The sequence below is a fragment of the Protomyctophum bolini genome (assembly GCF_963924005.1).
Source record: "Protomyctophum bolini genome assembly, chromosome: 18".
Taxonomy (NCBI): domain Eukaryota; kingdom Metazoa; phylum Chordata; class Actinopteri; order Myctophiformes; family Myctophidae; genus Protomyctophum; species Protomyctophum bolini.
In genome coordinates, this window is record NC_137879.1 from 21,879,801 (window position 1) to 21,891,029 (window position 11,229).

An 11,229-nucleotide genomic window follows, 5' to 3' on the forward strand; every position below is an offset into this window, starting at 1 on the left:
ACTGTGGTTGTAATCACTGCTATTCCAGGGATGTGGCGATGTTAGCCCGGGCAGCAGTGAGTGGAGATGAGAGTGCTCTGGATATGTTCAACTGGAGGAAAGATGGGAGGGGAGCTCCTCTCAAGATGGGTCCTCAGGAGGGACTTGTCTTCTACGTTAGCACAGCAGATGGTGTGTGTGTGTGTGTGTGTGTTCTTTTATTTTGCCTTTATTATGCGAGTCTGTATTTATGCATTTTCTGTGCTGTTGCATAACTGGATCTTAATTGCAAGTTCTTAAAGAAACCTCAATCCCATTCATATTGTCAACATCGCTATTTTGCTGAAATCCCAATCAACAAGTATAATGTCAAGGCCACCAAATATCGCAGCTAAAAACCAGGAAGGAAGTTGTAGTTTTCACAATCACAGATTTCTTTATTTTTTACTATAGACCCCAGAGGTCTATAGTATACCCGCCTTCTTTTCCCCATCTACACCAAACCGAAAATAGCCAATCTACAAGCTCACAACGTCTCAGGGTAAATGTTCACTCCATAATAGAGATGCTAGGGTTCATGTGGTTATACTGTATATCAGAGTTTTTCAATGTGGGTGCCTTGACGCAAGCCCGGTGCCTCAAAATCTTTGATACATTTTCTAATTCATCAATATCACCACTTAGACCCTCTATACTTGGTCAAACTGAGTTAAACTGTAGTTTGTCTCTTCACAAAAAATATCAGTAAAAACAATATCATTGTGAGCTTGTACATTCGCTATTTTTGTTGAATGTTCCCCCCAGAATAGGAATGCTGGGGTTTAAGTGGTTAAACAAGTATAAAGGTTATTTGCAGTCTGTCCTAATGGATTCTCCAGTTTTTCCTACATACTGTATCCTTGGGGGAAAGATTTACGTACTAGTTATTACGTAGCGTTAATATAACAAAAGGTGCTATAAGGTAGGTAACAATGTCAGTCAGCACTGCGGTGGATTAAAAGGTTATTTACATAATTATATTTTACATATTTATATTTAACCTGAACCAAAAATGTTTGAGAACCACTGTTACATTTATACAGTATATTTCTTTCTGCTATGAAGGCAAGGTCCATGGTGTGGATGAACGCGGTAAAAGCGGAACACTCCTGAGTGTGGACGGCCCCATTCAGAAGCTCTTCTACCTGCGGAAGAGAGAAGCCCTGGCCGTTGTCACAGAGACCCTGATGTTGTCTCAGTACACCCTTGGGCCTGAGGGAGGCGCTCAGGAACTCATGAAGGTACCCAAACAAACATTCTTTATCTCCGCCAGGCCAGACAGCCAGAGACTGGCGATGTTATCAGTCCTAGGCTGTGTGTCTGTCCGTACTTCTGTCTAATAAGGGGGATTAAAACTAAACACAATTAGTTATTACAAAATAAAGTGCACACAATCACAATATTCCCCTCGTGAAAGAGAAATAAGAGTAGAATATGATTATTTGTTTATCTCAATAAGGTGAAATTGAGCAGCAAGAGTGGCCAGTGTGCCGATATTGTCTGGACAGATAATGGCCTCCTCATCACAGCTACGGGTGAACAGGTCATGAGGTCAGAAAGCGAGCACACACACACACACACACACACACACACACACACACACACACACACACACAAACAAGGAACACAAGCTTATGTACTGTGTAGTGCTGTCATTCTTTTTTTTTCTTTTTTTTTCTAGGCTGTGGGACTTGGAGAGAGATGACAACTATGTTCTGTCTTTGGATGAGACTCTGGGCTTTGAAAGAGGAGAGATGATAAATTGTGTTTCATATTGTCCTGGAAAAGGTACGTAGAAAATAGAAATACAGTATAACTCTGTTAGCATCTTCCATTAAGGATGCTAACATGAACTTTCATGAGTTCACTCAAGCTTTTTATGCTAGTCTAAATGTCTCCGTCAGCTTAGAATATTGTGTGTTTTGACAGTAGACACAGTTCCATTTATTTATCCATTTATTATAACATTTAAAAATATATAATATGATTTTGCTTCTTGCATCTTCCCCAGAAATCCTAGCGGCGGGAACGAGTCGGGGTCATATAGCAATGTGGAAGATGGTGGTCCAGCCAAGCAGCAACAGAGCAGACTCCAAGGCTCAGTGGAAACTACAGACTCCCACTGAGATAGATGGCAATGTCACACAAATACAGGTACTTTTTTAATCTTATTTACTCCTACTTTAATTTGAACTGTGAGCCTCATTTCTTTTTTATATCCAGCTCTCTGTACAAAGCCCTTGTTTTGTTCCTTTTCCCACCCTTTTTCAATTTACAGTTAGAGAGAGCAGAGGGTTGTTAGACATACTGTATAATGTTAAAATAGCTCTGAACCTGTTGATTGTTCAGTGTTGTTGTTGCATGTTGTGAAATACAACGTCAGATACATGCTTCAGGTGTAAATGCAAATGCCCAGATCTATTACATGCTTTTAAATCAGTATAGAGTTCTACACAAACAGGACTTGTTTTTGTCTACTCCTCAGTGGGGCTCCAGTCTGAACCTGCTGGCAGCCAACAGTTTGACCACGGTGACCATCCTGAGTGAACATGTGATGTCAGCCCACTTTGGCCAGCAGGTGGCAGCAGTGCAGCTCACCCCCTCTCAGCTCAACATCTCGCTGCTCAGCACAGGAGAGCAGCTCACTTTGCGCTCTGACATGCACGTCAAGGGAGTCTCTGTCACCCAGGTAACTGAGGAGACTAGTGGCCTGGTTGTCAGCATGTCCTTCATATTATATGTTCGCTAATAACTTTTTAAAACTGCAATAGCCATGTTGTGCCGTGAAACTGATATTTCACGGGTTCTGGACTTGTTTCCGTACGGCGTACGCTATATGGCTCTGTTTCAGATGAGGTTCACAGAGCCTAATTTGGGCCCTGCTCAGGACCCTGAGTACCCATAACTCACAACCCGCAACATTTTTACTTTAAAATGATTTCTAAAATAGCAAAACTAGCTGATCTACAAGCTCACAGCGTGCCCTATTGCAATGCGCTGGGAGCTTATAGATCAGCTCTTTTCACTTTCATATTAGCTTTATTTATAAAGTAGCTCTAGTTCTCGTTATAATGATAACTTAAACAAACAAACAAAAACGAAAAGAGCCATAAGTTGCTGAATGCCCATCTGAGGCGAGTGAATCAATGTATTTACGTGTTGTTGATGTTGTGTCCATAGGACACAGTGACGGTATGGAGCGGCAAACAGGTCACCGTGTATGAGCTCGCAAGCAAAGCACTACGCAACACAGGTAAAACTCTTTGCAAAACACTCTGTGAGCACAATCTCTGAACAGTCCTGGCAAAAGCTACCGTCCATCCTCTCTTTTAATTTAATATGGCTAATTTGACTCTCGTCTTCTCTCCATCTCATCGCATTATCACTCCTGGCCGTCCCTCTCTACCTCCACACCTCTTCTCTTGTATGTCCTGCCATTGATGATGTCCCCAGGTTCTTTCCAGTGTGAGTCCCAAGTGTTAGCCATGAATGGGGAGAACATCTACACTGTGGAACCCAACAGGGTCCAGGTCCGCACACCACAGGTATGTTTCCCTTCCACTATCCAATTCTCCATTCACTATCTGTCAGATTTGAGAAGTTCCACAGCTTACATTTTTATAGTTTTGTTCATTTCAGTACAGTATGAAAATCAACTTGCAGAGAACTTGAAACTTGATAGAGATAAATATCATTGAATGGTTATTCTTTGTGAAAGTTATATTATCTTGCCGAATGTATTTCAAGTGTGGTAATCTGAAAACTGTAGCTGAAAAGAGTCCCACAGGACACATCCCTGCATATTAACCGTGCAGTGATATTTTGTCATTATTGACTCAATTGTCCATATGAGTTTGCTAATGTTTATGAAATCTGAACCATCAGATGTCATATGTCCTTCTCTCTGCTAACCAGGGCACAGTGAAGCAACTGCTGGTCTTCTCGGAGGCAGAGGGCAACCCCTTTCTGCTCAGTGTGTGTCAGGCTTACCTGGTGGTTGGCACAGACACGGCACATATCAAGGTGTTTGACCTCACCAGGAGGTACAGTATTTGGATGTTTTTTTTATTAATAATTTTAATTAAACTCAGTTCACCACAAGTTCTCATATTTAAAGGGGGAAATAAAACCTTGGCAAGTTTTGTGAGATTGCCGTCATCTAAAGTTTAACAAGACAGAGTAATAATGTTGTGGCTTCCGACTTCCAATAGTGTGGCTTCCTTATTGTCAATCATGCCAATTGACAATAAGCAATAGTGTTGTGTTGTCAATGCTTACTAATTGGCACACCTGTAATCCTGTATGTAAGACACATATTAATCAAGTGAAGACATACAAATGATACAACACATTTAATATTTAAAACAACAACATGTAGTCTGACGATGCAAGTGTTGCTGTTTGTTTGTTCATAGAGAGGCCAAGGCCCACTGCAATGCTAAGAGCTTGGCAGACCAGATCTCTAATCTGGGAGCCCTGAGGTCAGTCAAGTGTAACGCCAATGGCAACCAAGTCAGCATCCTCATTACTCAGGTGAGCATTATTTAGTTTCACTGTTTGAATAAAAATGCAACATCCCTGTTTTTGCTGTCATTTTCACTCTCCCGCTCCTCTCAGGTGAACGGGCGACCAGATCACAAAGTGTACTTCTATGACGTGGAGATGGACACGGTAACACACTTTGACTTCTTCACAGGCCGACCGGCCAGCAGTATCTCACAGCCTGAAGATGGTGAAAGGTACTGCTTTCAACCATGCCAGTACACATTCGTGCTTTGTGTGTGCATTCAGAGAGATTATTGCTGCACTAACGTTATGTGTATGTTCTGTCTTTAAGGCAACACACTCAGGCCTTGGAGCTCAATGGTTGCTGCCCTGTGTCCCACTTCTGGGACGAGAGTGAGCCTCGTCTGTTTGTGGTCGAGACGGTACCAGTCAGCTGTGAATCCATTTCAACGAGCCCCTCAGACATGGTAGAAACACAGCAGTGTGCGATTTTAGATTTCATTTATAAAGCAATGCATCAAAAACAGAGAATGTAATAGTTTCTTCTGCTCTCCCCCTGGCCCAGGTGGATGTGTCGGTGGTGACGTTCTTCTGTACTCAGGAACACGGGCTCCTTCTGCAGGACTGCTACCCCAAACCTGCAGGCCAACAGGCTCTTCTGGCTCTCGATGTGCCATACTATTACTTCACCTGCAAGGTAGGCACTGCAGGGAGCGACACAGCTCGCTATGTATTATCCCATTTTGAACTGAGATCAGATTCTAAAAATGTCTCCTACATCCTGACAGTTTTCTGAAAAGGTTTCTATGTTAGTCGTTCAGCTTGTAGATCTGCTATTTTTCAATAGCTATAACATAACATAACCAAAAGGGGTTCCCGCCCAAAATGGGTTCATTATGTCCTAGGATGAGTGAATACGGGAAGGGAATCAACATAATTTATTGTTTGACCTTGCCAAAATCATATTCTCTAAACCACATTCAGAGAATATGATTATTGGCAGTATCACAGAAAGTTTAGAATATTTTGCGGTCCCGTTTAAAATGTTCACAAGATCGGTGGTTGTTGCAAATTGCAATTACCTGTACCAAATATACTTCACCATATGACGATATTGATTTACAAGTTCCGTAATGCAATTCCAATGGTGAAAGCTGTGTTGTTTTTACCCCGGATTCAGCCACGTCCCGAAATACCCGTACATATGTGTGTCTCAAAGAATGCTTTTGAATTATACTGTTCAGTATGAGAGATTAGCCTGATACTGTAAATACTGTACGTAGGGTTCCTCTGTGGAGCATTCGTGCGATGCTGGCCACTTTGGAACTGTGACTTAATTAACAGTAACACAGCTCGATTTTGCCATATTTCACATGCTGTGAACACCTGTCAACACCCCCCCCAACAGCTGTTGTTTCGCAGGGGTGGCGTCTTTCTACCAGAAGTAAGTGTCTGCACCCTTGCAGTCAGTTCAGCACTACTCTTCCTGCAATGTCCCAACCTCCAGTGACTGTGTAGTTCAGTAAAGTACCATGTGTTGTGTGCTTTCAGCCTTAAAGGACCCTGTTTGGTCCTTAAGTGCAAGTTCAGGTGCAGTGAGGTACCTGTCAAGTGATAGCTCCATGTTGTTCCGTATTCGTGTTTCTGTTTCAAGGCTATAGCTGTTTTGTGTCCGTCTCCCTAAGCCTCCGTCTCCTCCACACTATCACATTAAAAGTCTTCGATATAGATTTACTGTGTTATCAATTTAGTCATTTAGCCATTCATTCATTGATGTCTTAAATCAGATGTATCACTTCCTCTCACCTCCCCAGCCCGGTGAGACAGATCTAGGACCAGTGGAAGTGTCTGCCCCAGCCTCCTCCTCCCAGGCCCAGGCCTTGGCATCGGGCGGTTCCCCGGCCGCAGCTGCCCCTTCCCAGAACACCCACATGGTGTCTAGACGGGCCCTCAGGGACTTTGTGGGCCTGGAGAATTGTGAGAAGGCCACCCGCGACGCCATGCTCAACTTCAGCTTCTACCTGACCATCGGAGACATGGACGAAGCCTTCAAATCCATCAAGCTCATCAAGAGGTAATGGCTTTACCTGGGTGTCTGTTCAGGTGTGTGTGTGTGTGTGTGTGTGTGTGTGTGTGTGTGTGTGTGTGTGTGTGTGCTTGTACTCTGTACGTGCAGTACGTGCCTGCAACTTCAGCTGTGTTGTTATATGACGTTACCCATGTCTCATCCTTTAAGGATGCCCGGAATCCTTCTTTGAATGTGCAGCCATTGTGTGTGTGTGTGTGTGTGTGTGACTGTGTCACGTCTCATGTCATTGCCTAGTCAACAGCGTGAGAAGAGAGGGGTGAGACGTGCAGGAGGGCATGCCTTCAGCCGGAATGTTCATCCCCCCTGCCCTGTTTGATTGCTGTCATCACTTCCTCTGCCAGGCGCTTACACCAGGGCCCTGTTAAAAGGGCTGTCATTGCACTCTGAGCGGCGCTCTAGTTCAAAGGCTCAGGAAAGGCAGGGGGAGATGAGTATTGTTGGCGTGGCCTTGACTCTTCTCCGGGAGAGCCTTAACAAACCGTGCTTTGACTTAATATGGAGAATGGGACATTGTTGTCAGTGGCTTTGTCAATTCACTCTGCACCTTTCAACTGTTGAGGTTGGTGCAGAGGAAGAAGTCATGATCTCTCTCTGACCTGAGGTCCGGAAGAAACTTCCCTTGCCTTATATGTAAGAAATTAGAACAGCAACAACATTTGACACTTATTTGGAACATTGATGATGTGTGTGCAACTAGGCACCAAGCTTCATCTCTGCGGATTGTATTACACAAGGACGCTGTGATTTACTCATATCCTCTTGAACAAACCTTTATGTACTTGTTGAGGATATGAGATGGATTCTTTAAACACAGGATGTGATTATAGACTACTGTGAGGATTTTACACGCTGACGCACGTCTGCTCATGTGTGCAGTAACACTGTACATTGCAATGAAGCGATGCACCTTTCTAAACTGTCACTTGAATTCCCCATTTCCATCGTGTGTGTGTGTGTGTGTGTGTGTGTGTGTGTGTGTGTGTGTGTGTGTGTGTGTGTATTGTGTAATGTCAGTGAAAACGTAACATCACCTTTAGATGAATACATGGTTCGGGGAACTTAAAACTCTGAATCTGATGAGGTACCGCTTTCCCTCATACGGTACAAGCACTACTGTACATAAATAGCTCAAAACACATGCACAAACAAAAGTGGAAAATAGCATATCCCATTGTCCGGATGTTCCATACAACTTAATATGCGTGATGACAGCTTTAGTAAGTCACTCATTCACAGCTATTTTTACTGCTGCTTAATTTAAAAGAAAAAAAAGGAGAAAAGTATTGTGTTAGATTCCCGCATATCTCCGCCCAACGGTGTGATGCACTTCCTGGTCTGTGTCAGGCCACTAACCTCTATCTACTGGGACTTGTCTCCATGGAAATGGTCTTTGAACTGGCAAACAGTTCTCACATATCAAATTCAGGGGCTGCCAAGCAAGCTGTGTGAACTTCTAATAATACATGAATAGCATTATAATACATTGTGCATATACCATTTTGTACCATACCGGAGATAATACATACATACTGTACATTAATCCATCTTCAACCTCTTATCCGAAGTATTGTCGCAGAGGTACAAGTAGAGAAAGTGAAACCCAGGCTTCTATTTCCCTGGCCACATTTGCCAGGGATCTCGGGGATCCCAAGGCGTTTTCAGGCCAGCGTGACACCTGGACCTTGGTCTACCCCGTGGCTTCTTCCCAGCTGGCATGCTTGGAAAATCTCCCTGGGGAGGCAACCAGGAGGCATCCGTACTAGATGCTGCTTCTTTCTATCTATGCAAGTCCCTCACGGATGACTGAGCTCTTCCCAAAGGAAGATGCCGACCACCCTCCTGAGAAAACCCCTTTTTGCATCTTGTTCTCGTCCCAATGATATGCTAAAGCTTATGGTATGGTTATACCATTTCCACTGCTCCAATTGTCTGTCTGTCTTTTTTCACACTCCACAACTTACTTGAGAAAGCCCTGAGATACTTAAAACCCCTTCACTTGGGTTAAAGACTTGTTCCCTACCTAGAGTCTGCAATCCACAGGTTTCGTGTTGAGAACTTTGGCCTCAGATTTAGAGACCATTGTCTATTCCAAGGACCGGACCTTTACAGTATGTAGCTCCCAGTTCACTCCCTCCTCCGGTTCAGGAGGGAGCGAACTGGGAGCTACATACTGTAAATGTCCGGTGGCCAAAACTATAGGAAGATAATATGTGTAGTGACAGAGATCACACTCTCTTGCTGGCTTTTCACCTACAAACATGGCCTGTTGTGCTTGTTGGAGCGCCTGGCCAAGCAAGAGGCAGTGTGAAGGAGTTCTCTGTGCAAAACAGGTCACATAATTTAATTATCATCACTTTACAAACACTGTACATTGTACAATGTGAATCACACATATAACATATTCTTTGCTTGCTTTGGGAACTCCGGTGGCCAGATCCCTCTTGAAATTAACTTTCATTGGCCTGGTTGGTACTCGGTATAGTTGTTAACTTGGTAGATAAAGATAAATGGCGAAGTTACATTGCAAAGCCTTTACAGTACATTCACACAACCTAATCAAAAGCAGCTGTATCTACAGTACACTTTGGAAGCCCCCCTGAAGCAGTATGTCAATACAGAGTGGAATGTCTTTTTCAGTCCAGACCACTGTGCTATTTCCTCTCATTCAAGTTGTCCTTGACTTCAGGTGACATTCTGCCGGGTTCTCTGTCCACATGAACGCCTTCATTTACAAATGTATTTTTTACTGTGGCATTTCTATTCAAAGGGGATAGTTCCTCATTTCCCATCTGAGACAAAAACACTCAGGGAAGTCTCCAGGAGCAAAGTGGAGTCTGATGGGTGACGTTGTGGCATGCCGGAATTGGCTGCAGTCCAGGCTCTCAGGTTTTCGTGCCATTTGTTATTTGGGGAAACACTTGACTGTATGAAAACATTGGAATTAATTCCTGTTTCCTCTATTTAACCTTCCTTCTATTTAACCCATTCTTTAAGCATTATGTTATATACTTTAGCTATTGAAAAATAGCAGATCAGAAGGTTTTTAACTAAATCTTTGCTTCTGGGGGGTCCCTGGAACAAGGTCTAAATGGGTTAATCAATGGAATCTAGTTTTTGTAATTGTTGTTGGCTCAAATCGTGTTCATAATGTATTAAAACATTTACAAAATATAAAAACGCATACCATAACCGTATGTTCCCATATTACCAAATAGTTTTTGCATGCTTCCACATTTTCTTGTAAATGTTTATTAATTCACAATGAGTTTGGGTATTGAGCATCCTCAGTAACCCAAGAAAACCAATAAAGACACTTGAATGGATCAATTCTAGTCAGTCATCCTCCAGCTACTGTATTGTTCTAGTCAGTCATCCTCCAGCTACTGTATTGTTCTAGTCAGTCATCCTCCAGCTACTGTATTGTTCTAGTCAGTCATCCTCCAGCTACTGTATTGTTCTAGTCAGTCATCCTCCAGCTACTGTATTGTTCTAGTCAGTCATCCTCCAGCTACTGTATTGTTCTAGTCAGTCATCCTCCAGCTACTGTATTGAATGGATCAATTCTAGTCAGTCATCCTCCAGCTACTGTATTGTTCTAGTCAGTCATCCTCCAGCTACTGTATTGTTCTAGTCAGTCATCCTCCAGCTACTGTATTGTTCGGAAACAAACAAACAAGACATTGCATAAAAGAGAGACGGTCCAAAATGCACTTCTAGTGTTTTAGGTAATATTATGTTCCATGAATCAAGCAATTTATTTGATTAATACATTTCAAAAGGATACATTTAAATTTTACATTTTTAGCTCAATGTCTATAATTCATAATATACTGTACTGTACTGTTCTATGCAGTTGAAGGTGTGGAATGATTAGTCTTGCCGGAAAATAGTTAATTCAGATGTCCATGACTTCATAATGATGATACGAATATTACATACTTTTAACGAGGGCTTATCACCTGAAAGGTTGAGCTACAATATTAGGGAAATCTGGTAATTATTAAAGCAATCTGTGTATGCTTTGGACAATTGTCAGTAAATGTATGGAATTTATCATGACTTATAGTCAATGGGATAAATATGCAATAACACTGGAATGGTCCTTTTATATAAATTTATGTTGACAGGATCCAATGTTGTGGTAGTGTAAACATAATTAAGGTTTTTAAATCGTGTTGCAATAGTTTTCCTAAATCAATAAGTTGTAATAGCTACAATTCCTCTATGCAGTAGAAGTTATATTTGACTGTGCTGTGGCTGCAGCCAGGAAGCAGTGTTAAGTGTTCCAAGTAGCATGGTTTTCTGAAGTTTAATAAAATATGTCATTTTGCCCTTTTTAACCATTTAGACCACCTTTATAATTCATTGACTGGAGTCCTCCAGAGAGCTATAAAAATGACCTTGTCCTTCTTTTTCTCATATACAAGAAATCTCTATTGTTGTTTATCATCTGGAATGTGTCACAATGCAATGTGTTGTGAACTTGTGAGCTTGTATATCTGCTATGCACGGAATGTTTGCCGCAGAATAGGGACTCTAAGGTTCATGTGGTTAATGGAATTGATACCAGGCATAAAAACATCAATTCAAATGGAAGTTATGATTTGTCTCTTTCT

The 11,229-nt window shown here is 42.3% G+C and overlaps 1 protein-coding gene across 1 annotated transcript in view; it reads left to right on the forward strand.

The window, feature by feature from the left end:
* The window catches only part of ift140 (intraflagellar transport 140 homolog (Chlamydomonas)), a 33,499-nt gene that overhangs the window by 2,429 nt on the left and 19,841 nt on the right, over positions 1-11,229 (forward strand). Inside the window, exons 5-18 of the mRNA XM_080788545.1 lie at positions 29-171; positions 1,084-1,259; positions 1,478-1,569; positions 1,700-1,806; positions 2,030-2,172; positions 2,504-2,707; positions 3,199-3,271; positions 3,472-3,563; positions 3,934-4,061; positions 4,434-4,551; positions 4,636-4,757; positions 4,856-4,991; positions 5,090-5,221; positions 6,339-6,598. Of these exons, the coding sequence (XP_080644671.1) occupies positions 29-171; positions 1,084-1,259; positions 1,478-1,569; positions 1,700-1,806; positions 2,030-2,172; positions 2,504-2,707; positions 3,199-3,271; positions 3,472-3,563; positions 3,934-4,061; positions 4,434-4,551; positions 4,636-4,757; positions 4,856-4,991; positions 5,090-5,221; positions 6,339-6,598 (1,926 nt within the window). The remainder of the gene's footprint in view (positions 1-28; positions 172-1,083; positions 1,260-1,477; positions 1,570-1,699; positions 1,807-2,029; positions 2,173-2,503; positions 2,708-3,198; positions 3,272-3,471; positions 3,564-3,933; positions 4,062-4,433; positions 4,552-4,635; positions 4,758-4,855; positions 4,992-5,089; positions 5,222-6,338; positions 6,599-11,229) is intronic.